Source organism: Chelon labrosus, assembly GCF_963514085.1.
Source record: "Chelon labrosus genome assembly, chromosome: 10".
In the NCBI taxonomy this organism is placed as follows: Eukaryota; Metazoa; Chordata; class Actinopteri; order Mugiliformes; family Mugilidae; genus Chelon; species Chelon labrosus.
In genome coordinates, this window is record NC_140360.1 from 7,810,983 (window position 1) to 7,835,443 (window position 24,461).

General features: G+C 42.5%; 1 protein-coding gene across 3 annotated transcripts in view; it reads right to left on the reverse strand.

Annotated features, from left to right (window-relative positions):
• Positions 1-938: 938 nt before the first annotated feature.
• The window catches only part of gnas (GNAS complex locus), a 29,509-nt gene continuing 5,986 nt past the window's right edge, over positions 939-24,461 (reverse strand). For all 3 annotated transcript variants that reach the window (XM_084553236.1, XM_084553235.1, XM_084553234.1), the window contains 11 exons: positions 23,075-23,147; positions 15,132-15,186; positions 14,827-14,946; positions 10,889-10,986; positions 7,450-7,504; positions 6,563-6,636; positions 6,353-6,411; positions 6,134-6,254; positions 5,204-5,334; positions 3,837-3,904; positions 939-3,677 (listed from right to left, as the gene is read on the reverse strand). In XM_084553236.1, coding sequence (XP_084409362.1) covers positions 3,531-3,677; positions 3,837-3,904; positions 5,204-5,334; positions 6,134-6,254; positions 6,353-6,411; positions 6,563-6,636; positions 7,450-7,504; positions 10,889-10,986; positions 14,827-14,946; positions 15,132-15,186; positions 23,075-23,147 — 1,001 coding nt within the window. In that variant the 3' untranslated portion in view covers positions 939-3,530. The remainder of the gene's footprint in view (positions 3,678-3,836; positions 3,905-5,203; positions 5,335-6,133; positions 6,255-6,352; positions 6,412-6,562; positions 6,637-7,449; positions 7,505-10,888; positions 10,987-14,826; positions 14,947-15,131; positions 15,187-23,074; positions 23,148-24,461) is intronic.

Genomic DNA, 24,461 nt, shown 5'->3' on the forward strand with positions numbered 1-24,461 from the left:
AGAATGTTCACTTGACTGGTCGGTGGTTTTAATGATGTGGCTGACTGGTGTATGTCTGTCCAGATTTGACAAATAATTAGTGAAAACTTTGAAGGCATCTAATAAGTTATTATTTTTTTTTTTTTAGGAGATTAAGATATTACTGTGAAGCTGAACTTTAGGATATAAAATGTTACCACTATGAGACGTGTGAGTGAAATGCTGCTATAATTAGCGTATGAAATCTTTAAGTTGCATCATCTCGTGGGAACGTTCATACGGATGGACGGCGGGCGAACGGAAAAACACAGACAGTTGCTGTAAAATCCTTTCCTGGAATACAACATTCAGTCAAATCTAAGCATTGAGGACATGTGTTGCGCATCCCCTTTTTGCATATTTTCCTCCCAAACCCAGCACAACACACGAGGCATGTTGGCAAACTGCGAGATCTCAAGCACAACCTAAAATTGCATTTTCAGCGTTGAGCAGTGCACATTACTGTGGCACAGAAGAAAATGGGAAAACTTGAGGCTGTGGACTGAGCTAAAAATGTCAAAACAACCATGGATTGAGGTTTATATTTTTCAGAATGACCTCAAATCTTCATTAGCTCATTAGGTGTTCTCATTGAGGAGGTAAATACAGGATAACGGCATGTCAGCATCACTACTAACGTGAAAGAGGTGAGTTTTATTTTATGTAACGCTTCAAAACTGGAGGCCCTCCTGAAAGAAATGGTCGTCCCTGCGAACACAGACTCCTCGTAGCTGTAGAGGAAGTGACCGGTAAACGAACAGGAAACTTCACTTCCTCTAGCGTGGATTTGCAACAAGCCTTTTGGGCTGATTAAAAAAAAAAAAAAAAAACTTAGGGATAACACTGCAAAAATTGAACCTCGTGAGAAAATGTCTGCAGAAATGTTATTTTTTTATGTGTAATGACAGAATGTTGCTGTCTGCACCAAAAAAAAATCTTTATTTCTTAGAGCTCCTGTTCAGAAAGTAGAGACCCATATTTGATGTACACATTAAATGAAGACGAGGGCACTGAAATGAGAGAGAGAGATGCTAATACTGTACAGACTGCCTCTGCTGTGCAAGGCTAGGCAGGAGGACCCCTCCCCTCTCCATCAAAAAAATCACCTAAAATTAATTAATTTCTCATTTTTTGGCCTTTTTTTTTTTTTTTTTTTTTAGCAAAAGAATACAATTTATGTAGAAACAAGCAATGTTTTGCATCTGTCGTCTCCTGTTTTAACGCCTCAGTAACGTTCTTTGCAGACGGAGGGAAAACAAAAGAAACCTGAACACAACTTCGGTTGAAAGGATTTAAGTTATAGCAATACGCACACTATCAAGTGTACAATTTGTCATTTGATTCTAATAAAATACTTTTTTTTTCTTTTTCTTTTTTTAAACCCATATACATTTCATATATTTATCTTTTTTGGGGGTGGGGTGGGGTGGGGTGGGTGTATGGATCCAAAAATAGACATTTAAATCATAAAGAGTGAATGGGAGGATGTGGGGAGGAGGGGAGGGGGGGAAGAGAAATAAAACTACAAAAGCTACGAATGGTCGTCCGCCGTCTGCGAGGACAGAGGGCGGAGGAAAGAGAGTGAGATAGATAGAGAGAAAGAGAAGAGAGAGAGGGGGGTAAAGAAAGAGAGATAAGAGTGAGAGAGAAGCGAGGGGGTCAGGGATTTAGGAGGGGATTGGCCAAGCTATACAGCGCAGTATGACACCCACTTTAGCTCATTACACACGTACAGTCGTGATCAAGGCACAGGGATCTTCTAAAAGTTTTTTTTTTTTCTCAATAAAGTTGTACAAAATAATACATTTTACAGTCTGTACAAGAATAATAGTTCAGCAGTAAAGTAAAGACGGACGTACGAAGGAGCAGGAGGTCGGGGGGAAGGGGGAAGATGGAGGAATGATGGAGGGAGGAATGGAAAGGGAGGTGTGTGAGCAGGTTTCTTTGATCAACATGAGTAAAAAAAAAAAAATGAAATAAAAAGTCCTGTTTGTTATTATCATCTTGTTTTTTTTTTTTTAATATATTCAAGGATTATGATATTTTATTTTCTCTTTGAGGAAAAAGGAGCACTGCCAGGATGGAGGAGGAGGAGCAGGTGGGAAGGCAGCGGACGGGACGGGGAAGAAGAAGAAAGAGAGAGAAAGAGAGAAAGAGAGAGAGGAGGAGGGGTGGGGTGATGATGGACAGCGAGTAAAACTTTCAGAGGAGAAACAACGGGCTGAGAAAAAAAAAAAAAGGAGGAGAGAATGAGAGAGTAGAGATAAAGAAAGAGAGCGCACAGGGCACAATGGCACAAAGGTCTACACAGACAAAAACAGCTGTGGAGACAGTAAAACAGGATGAGAGTTCTCTTTAACTTATATGGTACTGTACTGTGAGAAGGATGCTTTTTGCCCTCCGTTTAAGTTCCATAAAAGTTTTCATTTTTGTTATTTTTTTTCTTCTTCTTCTTCTTGTAGTTGTTTTAAACCTCAATATATCCTCCTCACATTTTTTGCTCCACTGCCAACGAGGCAAAGTCAGGCGGCAAAACAGTTCTGTGGAGAAGTCGTCCCTGTCGAACGTGTCCCGAGCCCCATCGGGGGAAATCCAAATCAGAGTCTCCGTTTCTGTGAACCCCCCCTCCCCCGTGAAGTCTCTCGCTAACTAACACACACCCCTCCGTGGGTCTGCTTAGTCCGGCGGTGTAGCGGCGATCCTCGGGGCTCGGCTCGAACCCGCCGTTCCAGATAAATCGCCCGGCGCCGGGACGAGCCCGACACTCGTGGATCAGTACGTTTCCGGGTGTACCCCCCCCGCCCCCTCGCCCCCGCAGGTTGTGCAGTCCAGTAACAAAGCAGGTGTGAAACGTTTCTGTGTGCAAGCAGAGTCTGTGGTTGGGTTTAAAGATTAGTGACAGGAAGGTTTGGTGTACACGGTTCAACTCCTGAGCACAGTGGGTGTGTTTTAGATACAGCTGATCTGTGGTGGCGTATTAATTCTGTATTTGCAACAATTCAACAGATATTATCTCCCCCTCCCCAGCTGCACTGAAGTAGTAGTTCTCTTAGTTTTCATCCCGATGCAATCAAGAGGGAAGTCACACAATCTCAACTGCAGCTCAAAATCCTCCTCCCTGCAGGAAACTCCGTCCAGACTGGGCCACTCTAGGTTTTTCAGAAAAGTCAGTGGGGACAATATATGACGTGGAAAGGTGAGGAGCAGGGAGTATGGCTGAAGGTGGAGGAGATCAGAGACTGTTTATGGTGTAGCCCCTCAAACCCTTCCATCAAAATAGCTCTTTCTACATCAGGTAGGGAGTTTGCATCAGGGGCAGTTCTGGGTTTGGGGTGTGTTTGCTGTAAGTGTGTGTTTTACCCCCCACCCCACCCCCATTCTGTCACAAGAGCTCACACACTTCTGTAGAAGAGGGGAGTTCAGAGACGTCTTTTATGTTTATTTTTTTCCGTAGTCCGATTCGTGTGTTTTTTTTTTTTTATGCTTTTGGCCGAACGCCTTTTGCTCTCCCATCACAACAGCTCGTACTGCCGCAGGTGCATCCGCTGGATGATGTCTCGACAGTCGTTGAAGACGCGGCGGATGTTTTCCGTGTCGACGGCGCAGGTGAAGTGGGGGTAACAGTAGTGCCTCCCGTCCCCGCTCGCTGTGCTGATCCTCTGCAGAAAGAGGAGGAAGAAAAACATTTAACAAAATATATATTTCAGCGCATGTTACAAACTAACATCTCAATATTTAACTACCAGAATGACTGCATATATAGATATTTTTTGTCAATGGGCAACAAACTCCAGGGAAAGTCGTACCAATGAACTTACCAGGAACTCATCTCTTATGAAGTACTTTGCCCTCGTGACACGTGGATCCTCACCAGGCTCTGGTGTTGCTGATGGAAGAGAGAAAGGTCAATCAGACCACCCTTCTTAAAACATGAATATCAAAAGTAGGAACTATTCAACACTCAGGAAAACAAAATAAACTCTCATATTACATTATCATATCGTCGCCATCTTACTAAAGAATAAATCTGAGACAGGACACTGAATCTGCAGTAGCTACATACCGGACAAAAAGGTAAGGTTAATTTTTCTTTCTACTTCCTGCTTCACTTTCAACAATGCACACTGAAACATTCGCCATAGACGAGTCCTACGAATGTTTGTATCTCCGAACCTCCTCTGTTAACCTTTCCTCGATGTGTTCCATCCTTCTTGATCCAAAACAGTCAATTAGAAAATTACGGAGATGGAGAAGCAGCCGGAAATACTAAAGCAGAAACGTAGTACTACCAAGCAGACCGATCACAACTCTTGCATTGTGTGTAGTTACATTTCTGGGGAGGTGCACGTCAGTTACGGTCTGCGTATGCTTTGCGCTGTCACTGCAGAAGTCTAAACCGCCTGTAAGCTGTGTCACCTACTTCCTGCATGACCAGCTACTATTCACATTATATGTAAATATTACTGATACAGAAATCTGTTTGTTTTTAGACTTGAGCTACTATGGCTATCATTAGCATTGTCAACCACACAGGCTGCAGCTGTTATTACATTTATTTTACTAAAGTTAAGAATTCTGCTCTTATTGTGAAGCTCAAGAAGCCTCTTAGATTTTCTGAATGTTTGTTTCATTTAATGAAACAAACACTACATTATGAAACAACTCTGCATTAGTATTAATATAAAGTCTGTCAAATGCAGTGATATTCACTAAACAGCCTCTGAAATGAAAAATCTGAGAGCTGCATGGCCTCTTTATAAAAGCCCCCGTTCTACTGCTGTGCGCAGTTGTCCCTGATTAAGTGTAACCTCTTAACTAAAGGCTTTCTAAAGTGACCTCCTGTTCCATATCTACGCTCGAGAGTATGTGCAAGTATTTGCTCAAGACCTTCACAGGATAAAACTTAAGGTAACGTCCCTGTATGACGGATCCCCATTAAAGAACACGTGTGTTTCTGCAGGCTCACAAAACCTTTACAGTGAAAAGCAAGTGAAAGAGAAGGTATAAGTGTTGGACAACTTGGTATTCTTCCAAAGCAGAGACTAATTTTCAGACGGAACTGAGACAGCTGCCGGAACATCGCTTCATATTTCATTTACAGTGTTTGGGAAAAGACCCGATTAAAAATGGCTACAAGAGGTTAAAAGTGTCTGCGTGTGGATAAAACTGTATTAAGACTGCTCACCGTCGTCTGGCGTGGTGTAGCGAGCAAATTCAGGAAAGTATTCCTCGATTTTGGACTTCCCTGCCAGCACCTTCTCTGCTAGCAGGTCCTGTTTATTTAGAAACAAGATGACAGAAATGGTCCGCAGCCACCTGAAGGGAACAAAACACACGTAAAGATCATCTACTGAAATATTCAACCGAGTCTGAATGTGAAGGAATCACTGCCTGAAGTGTAAATAATATCTAGGGAATAATAATTAACACAAGGTGTCTCTCAGTGGACCTTCAAGTGCAACAACAATCTTCATCGATCAGCCATAACATTATCCTAATATTGTATTGGTCTCCTAAACAGTTGTGATTCATCAGAGAATGGACATGGGCCTTCTGAGGGTGTCCTGTAGTGTCTGGCAACAGAATGTTGTTAGTGGGGCCATTTAACGGGAGGGGCCTCTGTGGATCATCCCACAGATACTTGATCAGTTTGGGATCTAGTGAATTTGGAGGCCAGGTCAACACCTTGTGCTGTTCTTCATGTTTTTTTGAGTTGTTCCTAAAGCTTTTTTGTGTGTGTGTCTGTGTCAGGCTGCATCCTGCTGGGGATGGCTGCTGCCATCAAGGAGTGTCATTGCTATGGGGTGGGGGTGCCTGGTCTGGTCTAGGTGGGTGCTACATGTCTAAGTAACACCCACATGAATGCTGGGACCCAGCAGAACATTGAATTGTCACTAGATGGTCAATGTCGTTTACTTCTCCTGTGAGTGTTCATAATGTTATGCCTGATCGGTGTATTTATATTTGCTCAAAGGCAGCTGGAACTGTAAACAAAGTATATGGTCGACCCTTAATGTGGATCGTTGCAATAGGGAACCCCTGCACTTGTTTAGGTTAAAAAGTTTCCCACGGAGTGATGACAGAAATAACAGATGCAGCGCCTCCTCCTCCTCACCTATTGTTCCAGATGTTCTTGAAGAGGTTGAGGGCCTCCTGTAAACGGTTGGTCTGATTGTCCTCTCGGATCACCATGTTGTAACTGCTACTGGCCACCACGAAGATGATGGCCGTTACATCTGAGGGAGGACGAGGGAGGAACAGAGACAAGTCAGACACAGCGAGAGAGAGAGAGAACGATGAGAGCCGGGAGGAAGCAGAAATAAACACAAGTTACCATTAAAGCACTGAATCCATTTCCGACGTTCATCTCTTTGACCGCCGACATCGAACATACTGTGTGGATGAAACACGAGACGTTAGTATAAACATGTGAAATGCTGCCATCGTGTGGAGAAACGCGTCTCATGTGGTTATATCCTGAGCCACAGTACACGTATGATACTGATGTTTGTATGTATGATATCTTCTTCGTGGTTTTACTCACTGGAAATTAACTTTGTCCACTTGGAATCTCGTCTCAAAGATCCCTGAAGTCAGTACTCTGCACCGCAGCAAGTCCTGGTGAAAATGACAGAAAACGTGTCAAAACAGAAATACATTTAAGATAATGCATGCGATGTTGGTAAAATCTGGGGCAGGTGCCACAACACACACACACACACACTGCTCCTGTGTCCAGGACTTATTTTCAGGATCAGTGTGAAAAACTTGTAAAAACTGGGACGTACGTTGAGACGTTTTTATTTATTTTCTGCCTCCACATTTTAGACTTGTGACTCATTTTTAGTGGTTTGGACATTCATTCATTCATTCATCTTCTGTAACCGCTTATTCCTGTTAAAGGTCGCGGGCTCTGATGGAGCCTATCCCAGCTGTCATTGGGCGAGAGGCGGGGGTTACACCCTTAACAGGTCGCCAGTCAATCGCAGGGCTAACACAGAGAGACAGACAACCATTCATGCTCACATTCACACCTACGGCCAATTTAGAATCACCAATTAACCTAATGAGCATGTCTTTGGATGGTGGGAGGAAGCCGGAGTACCCGGAGAGAACCCACGCAGACACAGGGAGAACATGCAAACTCCACACAGAAAGGAACCAGTCGGCCCATGGATTCGAACCAGGGACTTTGTGGTTTGGACAGTCATGTTAAATTTAAACCTAAACATATTAAAACAAGGCTATGTGGCTGCGCTCCACATCCGAACTTTCACCTCCAGCACTGCTGGACAGGTAACTGTGAGCAGAAGGTTTCTTAGGGTAGGGGCCAAAAGTAAAAAAAAGACTTGAAAACACTTGATCTTGAAACACCGCCATGGGCAATAGCAATGGAGCTAACAGGTTTGCATGTGGCAGAGGTTCACCCACCTGATCTGTTGGAGTGTAGTCGCTCTGTTTCACAATGTCAATCTTGTCTAGAAAGCTGGAGAGAGAGAAAACAGTGACTTATTTATTAAATTAAAATAACATTATTGATCACGTTGAGTCTTCGTACTCTTGAAAAGCATGCACGGCTGTACTAAAGGTTGTGACACACCAAGCAGACAGTCGACAAACAACTTCTGTTTGAGTTGTTATTAACTCTGCGTCCCTCTCTCTATATGAACCAGGTTCTGTTCAAGGTTTCTTCTTTTTTGCCACCATCGCCTTACTGATGCTCTTGGGGTTTCAGGGTCTGGGTTCGGCATTAAATAGTTGGTTACGTTCGTGCACCATCCACCGACTAAATAAATCACTTTTACCGTTCTAGATTAACCCGGAAACAGGCGACAAAGCGCCAGTCGGACACAGTGACAAAAAGAAAACAGGAGGAAAAGGGAAGAGTTGAGAGCGCACGTGACTGTGAATGTGAAAAAATAAAAAAATAAAAAAATAAAAAATAGAGTGATAGACAAGAGAATGAAAGCGTAGTGGCGTCTGTCTGACATTACAGAGCAGATTTCAAAAATAGCTCCCCAGCGCCCTGGCCTGCAGCACGGTTACCATGGAGACCCAACCACAGGCACTATTAATAGTCTATCAGCTCCCAATCTCGTGCAGCTGGAGTAGCTCCAGAAAGAAGACAGACGGATGGAGAAGAGCAAGACGGAGGAGGAGGAGGAGGAGGAGAGGAAGAAGAAAGTGAGAGCGGGGATGAGTTTGTGTTTTTTTGTTTTTTTTTGTGTCGGATGTGTGAAAGAGAAGAGGGAGGGAACACCAAGGCTGGGCCGTACCATCTCAGCCACCTGAGGGAGGAATAGGATAGGGGGGGAGCTTTTCCTCATGTAGACTTTAAATAGGGCAAAAACATCTAAAAGGTGTAAACGTACACACGTGTAACATTCACAAAGAATGTTTTGCTGGTAAAAAGCAGTCGGGGGCTACGGGCTTGGAGACGAGAGCCGAGCAGTAAAGGTATCCTCCTCAAACATCCCCCCTCCTCCTCCTCTAAACATCCTCTGATCTGGAGATGACTCAGCCTCGGCCATGTTTGCTCCCAAACGCTGCAATCTGCTGCTGTTGCATGACTTCAAGTCTTTCTCTGTTTTTTTTTTTTTTATCTGCTTTTTCTTTGGAAATGTTGACCGGACACAACTGTGTACTGTTAAAAACTAGTCTGGTGTGACCTTTAATACACACTTTTGTATAATTTCAACGTTTTAAGATGGCTCCAAGCTCCCACAAAGGGTTTCACTGTATTTGAGAGATAAAAGTAACACTACTAGTGGTGTCCAACATGCTGCCACTATATGTTAATGATGATAAAATAAGGAGCCTATGGTAGGGACACGCTAAACAGACACCACAGAACTACGAAGCCAGTGTCTGTGATGTCAAGACCAAAAAGCTGCATTTGATCACACCACAAAGACGACAGCCAACATCCAGCTGTTAATGACTTTTCATACCAGCAGGTGGCAGCAGTCTGCATTTGTCATTCAAAAGAGCTAATTCAGCTGGGAGGCTAGGAAGCAAAGAAGAGCAACAAACAAACGTACAGCGCCGACCTCTCCTGAATCATGATAATCTGTTGTTTGACAGCTAATTTACTGTAGATGATCATGCTGATGTGAAAATATCTGTGTATTTAAATGCTGAAATGAGATGTAAAGATGTAAAACGAGAATAGATTCCTCTGTGGCCTTTGTTGTGTTTGGGTTTACTTTGGTGATCTATCTGAGCGACTTGGCCCGTTGTTTACTTCACATGCCGAAAAGCCGACAACAGGGCTTTAACTAGTCCCAACTGTGTGGGGAAACATCCGAAGAACTAGGACCGTAGATATCCAAAAACCGTTTAAGAAAGGCAACTGGACTTGTGGAGTATTTTTGAGAAGACATGTCACCACTCATCCAAGTAGCTTCTTCGGGTTCTAAGGGACTGGTGGGAAGTTTGAGGTTTAAATAAAAACATCTACGAGTGTAGCCCATCAGAAACTTGCTTGACTAGCTTCTGTTGACAACCAGAAATTGGCTCGACTAGTGTCCGTTAACGGCTAGATACGTAGCTGTCGTTGAGCTGCTGTTTGTCCCTGTCCTCTTTCCCTATCCTCAGAGGATCCAGTCTCAAAGTGTGAATGAGGTTGAAACTTCTTGGAGACAGAAGTTAGAACTGTATTGTAAATTGATGGCAGATTACATCTGATTTTATCTGCTACGCCACATCTGCTTGGTGTATCTCTACGACTCTACATGAACTGTTTACTACCTAGAACCCATTTCATTATTCTCAGGTTTGCTTGTGAAGTGACAACTACCAGCGAGAAGCGTGGGGACAACTGTTAACATGGGTCAACTGTACGCCGAGTTACTTTAGATCCACGTATATACACATATATACGTTTTTGTGGTACACTAATCAAACTGCAGAATGATTTTCATGAATGTTGGAAAAAAATTCTTAGTCGTAATAAGACCCCGCTAATGAAGAGGCTAATTAAACCGCTTTCTGGTTAATTGTTATCAATGGATGACAAGATGGATCAGAATCTGGCTAATTCAGCTCAACAAGTGGATCTCAGTCCAATCACAAGGTAGGACAGAAGATTAGTTCAGAATTCAAGTCGTCCATAGCTCGACTATTACTGCTGTCCTCAGTTGTCCTTTTTTAAAATCTCACGGTATGTTATCTAAAGCATGTGGAGGAAATTCCGCTAAAATGCAAAATTTTATGGACTGACAAAACAATGCTGGCATGTGATCGGCCAGATGATCCTCATGAAAGGAAAACCCAACCTCTGAGCTCTTAATGGACACAAATGTAGATCAGAATGAGTGTGACATGTTTATTTCACGCTGATTTCACTGAAGACTCCCGGGACTCCAGATGGAATAATTTAAAGAAATGTACACGTTGCATTTTAGCCATAGCCGTTTGTAATGGGACCTTTCATCCCGCCAATAACTGTCAGAACTGGAGCCTGTAGCAGGGAAGTGGTGAAGTCTCACCAAACATGTAAGTACTTAAACCACTTTGATGTAGTAGTTCAATATATTTAGTTTTCAAATATATTAAAAGATAAAAGATAAGTTTAATTCAATCCAGTTTAACAGTTTCATCCAGTTGAAACACCACATTTTAAACTGAACATTAGAGCAGTCACGAAGGAGGATTTAGAGCAGGACTGTATTATTAGACTGCATTCACTAGTGTACCTAATGAATTGGCGTAGGAGTGTGTAATTCACAAAATATATCACAATTCCAGTGGATCAGAGGTTTACATAGACTCAGTTGACTGTGCCTTGTTCTGAATGGCTAATAAGCATAATTTGAGTCAACTTCAGGTCGTGTTATCTGTAGATGTTTCGGTATTTTAAGTTACTTACTATTGTGCACAGTCGATTAGCTGGTACTCGTTGGATCTCTCATAGCACGCCCGGACGCCTTCATCCTGCCACAGTGTCTTGGCGTGTTCGTAAAACTCCTGAGGAGGGAAAGTTAAAAAGAGTTAACACCGTCATCCATGATGCTGCTGGGTGTGTTTACTTGAGACGCCTGACAATCAGAAACTTGTTCTTGGACTCAAGCAGTGAACATATCCCCCTCCAAACATGTTTGATTAAAACATAGACTGTATATAAATATGGACCATGTGTTGCCACTTCTTTGCATTGGCCAAACTGACACTATTTTCCCGGGGATACCGGCGGCGGCATCTTGCGACTTTGGAGCCATAGTCTGCGCAGTACGGTCCAAGAGTGGAGCATTATCAATGACCCGACCACACTTCCTCCAGACCTACTAGCGTTTTCGTTTAATTAATACTACGCTCTGCTCTACCTCCACCAGTTACAAGGAAATGTTGGATTATATACTGTATTTGTTTAAGTATGGAATTTACAACTCTTACGGTTCAACAGGACCGCTTTACTGAGCGGTTGGCATGGCAACTGGTGGTTGGCTTTATGTCGCATACTGTTTCTATCGCCTCAAATAAAAAAATTCACCAGCATTCTTTTAACTACCCAAAATGACAGAAACCATCCTTGAAAAAAAATGATTTGATGTATATTTTAGTGTTTTAGTTTGGCCCAAGCCCCACCCACTAACATGGAGGAGGCGGAGCTTATGACCTATACTGCAGCCAACCACCAGGGGGAGCTCTACTTGCTCTGGCTTCACTGTTCAGGACCAGTTCTATGGGTTAAACCAACAGTTCATATACATGTGAAGTCAATTAAAGACTTGCGTTGAGTGTCCCTCAAAGCAGGAGACATTTTCTGTATCCACTGTGTCTCTTACACCAAACGCGCCAACCGCGACTGAAAAGGAAAGAGACAAGAGGACAGCGCTGACAACCGTCCATGATGTGCGTGTCTCAGGGTTTTTGTTGACACCACACGCAGTGTACGTTGTGCCCGGGCGATGCCTGCGTACGTCTGCGTAAAGGTAAATAGTGGTGGAGGCGAAGAGGAAAAAAAATTCACCGTGCACAGACCGTAGTGACATGCTGGGACGCAGCATTGACCAACCACTTTTCACGGTCTTCATAGTGGGTGAACAACAGGCGTCCTCTGCAGAGCTCATCTCCAGACAGTTGCACAACAAATAAAACACAGACTCAAATGATGCGCCGCATTTGTCAACAACATGAGAATCACCGCAACAGAGGACGGAAGCTCTAACTGCAGTCATCAGCTGAAACTGATATTACAATCAGCTGTTCCTAGCTGGATGCTCAAAACTAAATATTTATCCTGGCCAGCACTTGACGGCGTTGTTGAAGCAAAATAAAAAGCAACCGTGCTTCTTGCAACTGAGTGATGTTTAATTCCAGTTTACTATTAGTCACCAGTTGAAGATAAATAGACAACATCAAAGTCCTGACTGGAAGTGATCGTCCAACACACACACACATGCATGTATTATACATTCAGACAAAAAAGCAGAACCGTCCAATCTTAAAACTTGTAAACTATGCATGTCCATCAAAAACAAGTCAACCAATGTCCGATGTTTCCAGTTTTGCTTTAAAATAAGTTAGATAGGCTCCAGTTCATTTTCAGTTGATTGATTAATCACCTAATTCGTGATTGCACATCCTAGTTTGTCTCAGCTGTTTCAAAACGTCACTACACTAAACCTGGAAAACTCATGCCCTCCATGTAAAGAAGAAAATACTCCCCCTCCTGTCATTTTGCGGTTCTCCATGACAACTGACTGATCATGTGTTGACAAACAGAGCGCTCACTTATATTCAGTCATGTGCTTCAAGAAAAAAAGAAATTCAGACCTCGCTCTGACTCCTGTTACGACCGCACATCTCTCCAATGCCACCAACCCTACTCTCCAGTAACGGTCACGTTGCGACAATTAACCTACTGAACTGGTCAACCGGGAAATCGCAGAAATGACATGTGACTTATTCAATCCCTGCAAGGAAGCCGGAGCGAGGCATTCAGCTAACTGTAACGTTAACTAGATTTAAAGTTAAACGGATTGCACTGCGGAGAGTTTTTATTTAAACAAACGTCTGATAGGTCGCCCAATGAGGTAACACAATGGTGATTGATAATTTGAGCCACTAAAGAAAGTATGGCTGTATTTCTATATGTACATTATTACCAACTGAATGCATGCTAATGTAATCTATACACAGATGTATGGATATGAATGCAGAATGCCATATTGTCACCAGACAAAAGCAGCCAACGCAAACTGAACATTTCCTACTGCTGCAGCTTTACATTTTAAACGTTTAAATGGGAAATTATCCATTTGCTTTTATTGTGTTCTTTTTACAAAATTTAGCAGAAAGCAGTTTTTACCACCACTTTCGTTCTTTAAAATAAAATGCATCAAACAAAACAAACGAACGATGATTTTTTTGACAGCAGGCGAGTTTTAAAGAAGCAGCAGCCACAGTGAGCTGTTAGACGAAGAGCTGTGCACTGCTGGTCACAGACTTGGAATAAAAATCAGATCATGGTTGCTCTCAAAATGATTCATCTGATTTTTTTATTGGTTCATTTTGTCCTACCTGGCTTGCTAACTGTAAGCCTCAATGGCTTCCAGACGCCAACGATGTCTAGCAGCTAGTTACCACTTGAATGGCAAGCCTTTTGCGTTCATGTTTTTTCGTTAATAATCAAATTTGTGCATCAGGTGGCTCCTACATTCAATTATGTATGAAATAAAAAGAGACCTTTGGAATAAATTCTGTCATGTATGGTAATTTACAGGCAAACAGATGCCTCCATCATGACATGGAGCACTATGGAGGTAGAGGATAAAACAAAACTGCTCTCACTAGAGAATTAACCACACCATCTACTCAGAGGTGAGACGGAGCGAACTGAAAATTGAATTAACCCCGGCCCCAGAGGTGGCTGTGGATAAACAGTGCCACCGAGCTTTGGTCTCTTGGCCCCGACAATTAGTTAATGGGAGTGTCCCACTGAGAATACTAAACCCGCACAGACATTACCCATCGGGTCATTGGGTGTTGGAGACACAGTCCGTACCTGTGTCAAGGGATTATCGCCTGGGATGTTGGGAGTATTGTCTGCTATCCTCAACTAGGAACATATCTGAGGTTACCTGGCTCAGTGAAGGTGAGCAGTATGAGATGACTGGATGAAACCAATCTGAATTTAGCCGTCTATTACATGGTGAATTACACGGCGGTTCTAATCAAAGACAAGGCTGCCGGTCACATGTCATCATAAGGATCGTTAAAAACAAAAACGCACTGAAACAGACTGACACAAAACCTCAGCATTACAATCCCAAAACATCACTGAGCAATCATTAAGTCTACTACATGTTAGGGATGTCCTGATCCAATCGTTTTCACCGGTAGAGGGGCCAATCCGGGCAATAAACTAATTAATTAAAGTGACTATGTTAGTGACTGGATGCCAGACCAACTTCCTCACTGATACATTTTGTATGGCGGGACGTTGGGTCTGGAATACCTCCATTGGGAAGTGATTACGCTGCTGCAAAGGCCAATCAATTAATTCAGGTGGACTTTATGCTCAGATGGTCAGAAGAGTAAAAGTAGTCATTCATGTCATCTGAGCACGGTGGAGTTGACTTTGTTAACAACAAAATGGCTGCCGTTGGAGAAGCAGGCTGTTAAGAGTCCACCATCACGTCTTTTGCAGTGATATTAACAGCGAAATAACTTTAAAAGACGAAGAGTTAACGAAGATTGAGGCGTGGATTGGGGGTTGCTTTCATCATAAACGACAGGTGTCATGGTGAATGCAGCAGAAACAAAAGTGTGTATTTGTGTCTCTAGTGGTTTTGTACAACTCACAGATGGAAACTCAAAGTCCTTCTGGTTGACGAGGTTGAGGATGTATTCGATCCGGCACTGGTTCTGTGGACAGGCCAACTGCACCGGCGGTGTCAGGGTGCTCATAGCTGTTACTATGGTCTGTAACAGACACACAAACACACATGAACAGCACGATATCTGAATATATATATAAATATATATATATATATAGACTGTTTGCCACTTCCTGTCTGAAAAGGTCAATTATTTCCACAATTAGTAAAAGGTTTTGTGTTTTTTTTTTGTTTGTTAACATCAGAAATAAAAGGAAGACAGACACTTACCTCGATGGCCTCTTTAATATTATTCTTGATGTCCTGAATTTTCTGCTTCTTTTCTCTGAAAGAGACACAAAGTTTGAGTTATAGTCGCGTCAGGTCCTGCTGCTGTAAAACATACAGACCAATAGGTACAAAATGCAATCAAAACACAAATACAGTTGAAAGATATAACATTCATTAATACACAGGATAAGATGTTATAATCCCTTTTGCCAAAATCCCAGGCAAAACACATTTAGAGGCCCTGTTCAACTAAGAAACCCTACCAAACCTATGGTCATTTGAAATGACGATTAACCTACAAATCTAAATGAACTAAGTAAATGCTGCTGGCTTATAGGCCCACAGAGCAGCAGAGGATAATTCGAACCTTGTGAAAAATAAGCTAACCAAACGCTGCTGGCTTGTATGGCCCGCTCAGCAGCTAACCATAGCTTCCAAGCAACATGAAGACATCAGGAACCTGGCCTAAACAACAGCAGTATGCAGCATGTCATTGGGGTTTTCAAGTGGGTACCTCCCTTCACCGATGTTTTGTTAAGTTAGACCCACGACACCTCGAGAAGGCTCGACTTCCAGTGTCCTGGAGTCACCACCCTCCACACCGCCACTGCACAACCCCGTTTTCCCTCACCATTCAATGTCTATCAACAACTAATATTTCAATCATTAGCCTAGTCCTTTTATGAACCACTAGCCAAACAAACAAATCTACCATGATTCGCCCACAAATACAGTTGAAAGATATAAAAAAAAATACTCATTTCATTTACCGATTTCATTCATTTTCTTCTATATGTGGTTTGAGCTACTGCGGTTTGACACTCACTCGCCAGTTCATTAGGTACATTAGTGAAAACGTGATTTAGTGCAGACCTGTTATATTAGAATGCATTTGTTTTCACTAGTGTACCTAATGAACTGACTGAAGTGAGTGAATACTTTCATGTAAAATTAGAATTTTCTTGCAGCCTAATTATCAAACTGGGAACCAGTAATCGCACACAAACACAAAAAAAAATTAAAACTGCTTTGATTATCATTTTTGCAGCCAATCATCGATGGCAGATTCCGGCAAGTGCTATTGGAGGTTACCAATCACAGGGTCTGTCTGAAGAAGCATAAAAAAAAAATAATAATTTTGGTTCCAGTTTAAGTAGTTAAAAAAGAAAAATCACTATAATGTTTTTTCTCAGTTACACAGGAATACTGAACCTGGATAATTGATAGAAACTAGAACAGCGTACACATTTTTAACACATTTAAGCAGAAGACGTATAGGCCCTGCTTTCCTGTGGAGTAAAATAAACATATTTTCATAAACTAAAAATTAGAAAAATGTGCACAGAACACCAGGTTAGAAAGCTAAATTATACTAAAACCTCTATTCACTCCTTTAAATTCCTGTAGGCTAATAGAAAAAAAAAAAAAAAACATTGTCTTCTTCTCTACAGACTGAACTGCAGTGCTGGAAAGTGTCTTATTATCTCCACTTGTGCACGGTGCACTCGTGCTGCCTGGGCCACTGCTTCTGATAGGTAGATGTTCCGTCTGTAGTGACGCTTGGCTGCTAGTTGCTGGCAAACCACATCATTTACAGTAAAGTCATTAACACCTGCATAATGTTGAGAGAATGATCAAATTGGGCACAAGGCTAATGGGTTACAGTAAATAACATTTTCACTCTCTCTTCCGATCAATCTCCAACATCCAGCTGTGAGGACCAAACACTAAAACAGCCGTCATTTGTTCTCTCGGAAAATAATTCAGCTAGCGTGTATTGTTTTAACGAAGTAGTGTCCGTGTTACCGTGACACTGTGCACTACACGTTTGTTTTTGATCTGGACGGACAAACAGACCTTCATCAGCACATGTGGTGGAGGAATTATGTCTGTCCACCGTGAAGGATCGCTGTGTGTACAAGACGTTTGTGACAGAAATGTTTCTAGGAAAGGAAACCATCTATCTTTCACCTTGAGCGTGCCAGGACAACACTGTGTGTTCAGTGAGAAAGGGCGAGACGGGCCTAATTTTTTGCATAAGAGATGATGCGGCTCTGGTCCAACCTTGTGCCAAGAACTTCACCTAAGCGGTTAACACATATGATGCTAAACTCAAACATGCTAAACCATTCACACCCTCCTGGGCAAAGCCGCCGTGCTGCTGCTGTGCTATAATATCTTTCTGGTCACTGAAAGATATTTCACCCAAGTAGCTTCTTTGGCTTTAAATGGCTTGTGATGTTCCCCTTTAAACCTCAGCGGTCGTTTAAAACTAAAGAAACTACTTGGCTTTCTGTTTTTGGATGCCCCATGACCTGAATGACTGCGAACCTTCACCGACAAACAAAGTGGGCACAGATACTCAAAGTCAAGACAGCATCTCTGATCTAACCTCTGCTCCACTAGCACCTGTAAAGCCACATCAGAGGCAAACCTTTTACACCATTACACTTTTTGAACGCCTTAGTTACGCTGCAGATTCAGGTTAACAGCAATATCTGTTTTATATGTACCTGGAAGAGCTATGGTCGAGCCAAGGTCACAACAACAGAACGTGCACGCAATCACTGCTCATTCAAACAAGCAGTGACATTTAAAGGAATTTGTGTTAATGCATTATTAACGTTCTAGTTAATAATAAAAGATATATTTTAAAAGATTAAACACGATGCGATCGATCGAGATGGCAGTATTTAAGACGGCTCCACCTTTACTGAATAGACGAACACATTAATGCACCAATGAATACAATCCAACACATGTGCCGCCCTGCATGTCATCCATCTCAGAGGTGATGGTGTTCACAGGACTAGTATTACCACAGGATCTCAATGTTTGGGGAAATATGGTACGTAATTTGCGGTTACGACAAATTACGGATGTGGCAGATTTCTACGAGATTAACAGGCAGTTTAGACTTCTGCGTTAAATTGGCGCAGAGGCTACGGCGACAACGCAGACACCTACGCAGAGCCTTTGCAGAGCCTAGCGCCGTAGCCTGACGTGCACCTCCCCAGAAACGTAACTACATGCCGCAGCGACACAGAGCGCAAGAGCTGTGATCGGTCCGCTTGGTAGCAGCCTGTTTCCGCTTTAGTATTTCCGGCAGTCGCCATTGTTTAATGTAAAGCAGGAAGTAAAACAAAAATGATCCCGACTGGCAAAAAAGACACAGCGCCGACCAGCGCACAAGTATAAACGACTCGCACTGGCATAGGCTATGTACGAGTCATTTATACTTACTGCGTCTAGGTCCCGCAGTACTCTAAAAGCGCCTTAAGATGAACTCTGCAACTATTAGGAACTGATAGAGGTCCCCAGGTAACTTAGTGTGCAGGTTCTGCTACCTGCACACTAAGTAACACAAGAGAGAGTGAGAGAGAGAGAGAGAGAGAGAGAGAAGATGAGGAGGTAAGACAGAGTTTATTGGGTTAGGAGAGAAATTGAGAAAACCCTATGTACATTTTCAACCTGATAGTCATTAAAAATCACATGTGCGACTGCTTTGTTAGAGAGAGAGAGAGAGAGAAGGGGCAGAAACAAAGACATGACACAGCAGTGGTGATGTCTTGTGATAAGTTAAGGTGAATGCCACACACCAGCTTTCAGGCCTGACGGTGCGCTCAGAGTTGGAGCTTCTCTCACATCTCATATTTTGGATCTCCCTCATGTGTGGACGCTCTCACAATACAAGTCATGTGACACCAGTCTTTGTGAGACTGCAGAGAGATTAGAGGATACAAGAAATGGCATATATGTAAAAACTCTATTAAAGGAATTTATGAATCAATCTGATCTTTCAAGTGAAGATCAAACACAATATTAGTCAATTTATTTCTGGCTACATAAACTTAAGGCATAACTTTTCTTTTTTAAACTATACGGCAAACGAGCAACAACGAAAAGGCTGCACGTACAAGGCACTGCTCGGCAAAGTTGAATTCTGAATTTGTGTTAAAGGTCTGTGTGTTATCCTTTCTAAAATATGTTGCCGCTTCTTTAGTTGCGGTGTTGGAGCGAGCAGCAGAATCTCGTTGAGACGCACAGTTTTCTCCTTCGATGCATACTTTCATTCCAGGTGCTGTCACAGGTTTGTCAGGCTGAAGCGTTTAGTTTTGTTGCACCGAACAATTATTGTTTAACAGATGAATCTAAAGATAATTTTTCCAATTATTCGATTAATCTATCAATTACGTTTTCAGATTAATCTGACACGTTTTTCTATACAAAACTTCCTGCCAGGGGTCTAATTTACTCCGGCGTGGTCTCATAACGAATCACAAATATTTTTGCTTGGGTTATTTCACCCAAGCACAACGTTCTGTCACCTGTTCTGTGCTGAAATTAACCTGACGGAGAAAACGGCACAGACAGCTCATGCAACATGTGAAGCTATTTGTCTTGTTCACTAATAGAAACTGTCAAACCAATTTTTAAAACCCGATGCTGGTGCTCTTGATTTGTTTGGACCATGGAGATTTACAATTATTTAAAGAGAGCAGATCAAAACCCAAAGGAAACAAATCATTTTATAAGACAGTAGAATCTGTGACTACCTAATGATACTATTCACCAGTTAGCCTTACACGAACGTCTGTGTGAGGGGAAACCGCATAGAAAGACCCCAGACACCTAGAAGGCTTTATGCTGTGATGTTAAACGCTCCTACATGTTGCTCACACCCACTTGCGGGGTAATGCTAACGGAAATTTACAATGTTTAGTCTTGTAGGTTTATACGTACTGAAACAAACTGCTTACAACTCGTAAGGATCGACCGGAAAGCAGCTGTCGACCCGAACCGAGTATTCAAGTTCTAAACACCTCCCGCTAGTACTCAGCCAATACAGAGAGCCTCCTCCTCCTCACCGAAGGTAGACCACTTCAAGGTACATTTAGGACAAACTCTATGGACAATCAACCATATAGTTAATCGCAATTAAATATTTTAATTGACTGACACCCTTAAATTCAACTTAAAAGCTCACCAAAATGTAATAAAACGTACAAAAACATAAAATTATGAGAAACTGGAAACTGAAAATACCAAAAGTACTGAGTCAGGCTGCTCATAAGTGAAACTGATAGCTCAAAGTGGAGCATGTTCTCTGTGTTTTCATGATTTATGGTCAGTAAGTGTTCTGTTTGCATTCAGCTTTGCGGCTTTGTCAGGCAACAAAGTCTTTAGCTGCTGACCACGTCACAGTTGCAGTGACGAGCCTGGAGGTTGCATGCCTTGCACAAGGGCAGCCCAGTCATGACTGTTCAAAGAATATGGAGAGCCGAGTCATTCATTCATTCATTCATTCATTCATTGCTTCATTCATTCAGTCTTTTCTCCAGATGAGGAGAAAGAAGAATTGGAACCAGCAGTCTTCCGGTCACAAGCCAATTACTCTGACATTAACACATTACCACAACACTCAGCCCATTCAAACCAACTCTTTTATCACAGGCGGCGTTGAAGCCTTTAAGTCCCAAATCGGTATATTTATGTCCCGCCTGAGGATCCAGGCTCATTAAAACATATTACCATGCTTGTCATGTGAAGACCCACGAGCCACTGGCCTGCAGCACCGTTGTTTTGGCTTTAACAGATCTTCATAGACAAAGGTGATTCTTTGTTACGCGCGGACATCTGACAGTCAAACGCACACATGCAGAGGAGCACCGCAGAGTACGGAAGCACTCCTCACACATGAGGAAACGAACAAGGCCACATGATAATCCAAGTAACGCCACATATCTGACTGTAAAGTGATGATTCTGTATCTGTTTGTGCGTCTTGTTGATGAACACAAAACAGACACTGAGACACACACACACACACACACACACACGGCTCAGTGTTGTGGAGTCACGCGCTGGGTCATATGCTCTAGTCCGCCTTAGGTGCTGATTTTCTAGTCTAACCTTGCAAAGACGCTTCCATCCTCACCAATACACGACCATGATCACCGACACACAGACAGACGAAGCTCTCCTTTTTTTGTTTAGTGAAACGAGCAAAAGCACAAGTTAAGAATCCAGAAACCAAAATTCAAGAAAGAGAGAGAAAGAGAAAGAGCGACAGAAATGTAATCTTACATAAGAAATAAATGTTCCACAGACTAAATTAGTGAACTGAAAATGAAAGGGTGCCAAAAACAAGTGAAAGCAATTTAATTTACATCCCAAAAAGCAGAAGAATGACTAGTTTAGAGACCATCAAGCTACAACCTGACTGGTGTTCAGAAAACATGGTGCAGGAAGTTTAAACAAACACATCATTCAAGAAAATATTGATTCTGTGTCAGTTCACAGGTTTGTTAAGGCGCGGACACGTCACAATCTACATCAAAACACTACTGTGACGAACGCCAACTGTGACGGCGCCTCTCATCACGCGCCTCCTGTGTCTGGGGCAAAAAGAGTTGCACTTGAACACACCGCAAAGACTGCAGCCAACAACCGGCTGGTATACAGGTTCTTCACCTGAGAGGAAATAACTCTTCACACCAGCAGGTGGCAGCCGTCTGTGTTCATCATTCAAAAGGAGAAACAGGAAGAGCTGCTATTAGCTAGGAGGCTAGGAAGAGCTACAAACCATCACACAGAGCAGGCCTCTCCTGATTCAAGCTAATCAGTTTATTCAATCTAGATGATCACGTTGTTGTGAGAATTTGTCGTTTTGTTTACTTCCTCATCTCTTCACGTGCTCTCGTTCTCTAAGCGGACCCATTCTGCTGCGACTCTACGTGCTGAATCAGCTAAAAAACCAAAAATAAGCGGCAATGATGCAAGGCACACCGGCATATCTAGGGCCGCAAACACCTGCTGATGTTTGATTGTCGGCTTGGTGCGTCACGACCCTTACGCAGACTTTTATCTGTGTTCTCGTCTAAGCTCCATGTTCGTTATCTCAAATAAGTTAGGCCACAGTCATCGCTAACAATCGGTAATTAAAGCATCCCAACAACAAAGGTCCCGTTCAGATCTTCCGTTAACAAACGTCCTGGTCAGTCTGATCACAAGTGACCAGCGAACACACCCCGGGACACATTTGAGGGACACGATCGATCTCAGGTCATATGAATGAGCACATGTGTATCATTTCCCAAAATTATGATGCAAACACAACAAACAGCTGTTTGTGGTTCTGATAGAGAGGTAGTGATCCGTTACACACAGCAGCTGTTAAAAACGTACTGCGCCACAAATAACGTCGGTGTGTGCATATCACAAGTGCTGGTTGGGGACACGCATGGAGACGTATTTTAATGCCAGGTGTGACAAGAGGTATTTAAAGCGGGCCACTTGTGATCAGATAGCCCAGGTTGGATGTTAATGCCATTTCTGAACGGCGCCAACGGTCAATGGGAGATGTGGTTCTCGCCACCACTGAGTGAAATATCTGAAAACTACAGTAAGGGGCTGCAGCAGCATTTGTTAAGCTAGCTAACCAAGTCATTCTCACCCAAAATGATCAGATGTCCACTATCTCCATCTAAGAATACGTTACATATTAAATAAAGTCATTACTCCAGGCCTCAAGACTACAAGTCTACGTCGTCACGTGATCTTTTAACGTTAAAACCACTTTCTCTGGTGGGAATCAAACTATGGATTTAGTTGGTTTAATGGGCTAGTGATGTTAGGTTCAAAAATTAGGATAGAGACATGATGAAGAGACTGAACCTCTTTTTTTCTGCCTATAAAGTCTATGCAGACCTTGCTGGGTCGCATACTTCACTGCTCTGATTGGTTGTAGGACTATCCAACATAGGGGGATGTGAACCCGTGACCTTACAGTTCCAAAACGTTATCTTCAAACCGCTAACCACAGCTCAGTCAGCGTGGAACTGAGTTTCTCCAGAGGCCAAGTCAACATCTTAAGACGACGAAGCACGTCAGCAGACCGTGCTCGACGCATCCTGAGCCTTTACTCACTATTATCATACTCACTCTGCATTGAAGCCGTTGACATGTAGGATCCTCATCTGTTTCACTATGGTGCTCTTTCCTGACTCTCCAGCTCCTGAGAAAGAGACAAAATAAATAAAAAGTTGTAGATTAGACCACATGGATATATACCTACAGTTTTGTTTGAAATAAGACACTTTGGTTTCGATTTCCTTGTACGTGGATCAAAAGAAAAATATTATTTTGGAAATTTACAAGCTGTCCCGGCTGTGAATGAAAACAAATTCAAACACAACTGTCTGGAGGAAAAACTGGAGGTTGAGGCAAGGACAGTGCTGGGTGTCATGGCTGAAATAATAAACTGGATTATTCCACTAGATACTCTGATCAGTATCACAAGACTCCATTTTTAGATTTAATGATGAGTACCTCTAGACTTTTTGTTTTTCCCATTAAAAAAAAAAAAAACGTTTCAACGCTTTAGTATTAAATCCATATGAAAACTGACATATGGGAGTGGTCAGATAAATTAAAGCTTCAAACTGCCCTCTGCAAACTACTGAATGCCGATCCCTTTCACTGATGCTTACAGTTCCAATAAACAGCTAGTTCAGAGGCATTCATGTCCTGTCCTGAACATGCAATCCTGGTCTGCCTCCTCTGTGCAAAGGTTTCCTATCCAACACACAATGCCATCAGGGAGATATCCAATGTTTCATTCTGCAGCATCACGACAACCTTAAACAAAGCCGGAGCCAAGAGAACCGTCGTAAGAGGCGTCCTGCAACAGATGATGTAACCTCTACAAACACCCTGATCTCGACATCGTGGAGTCAGTCCAGAATCACGTGAAGAGACAGGACACTTGCTGCATCTACACGGACGTTTAAAATAATCAGAATAAAAGGCCAACTGGAAGAAAACTGCCTCGTGTCGCCACTTCGGTCGGAACAGATGGTTTTCAATCAGATTGAGACGGTGGGGTGGCGTAAACATTTGATAATCTGCTCAAAACGGAGAATATTTGCTGCTAATAACCATGTAAACACTTTATCTGATGGTTTCTCTCTGGTTGGAATGAATCCACCCTATCTGAGCATCTTTGGGGAACATCAGGTGAGTTTCAGGGAGGAACAGAAACATGGGAGGTAGCAAAACAGAAAATGTCTTTTGTTGGAGACTTAAAAAAAAAAGAGTAATGAATTGCAGAATGCCAGAGTTGATGCTCCACTTAGCACATATTCTGTAGGATGTTTTGGTGCATGTGCACGGACACATGTCATGAATTAATATCATCATGCATCCATGCACACAGTTAAGGTTTTTCAACGGGTCGACGAAATGTTGTCGCAACAACCGAGAAAAGACTAAATAAACAGAGGAACTGCAGCAAGTTGTTTAAAATGCTCACCAGCTAACGTAGCAAGTA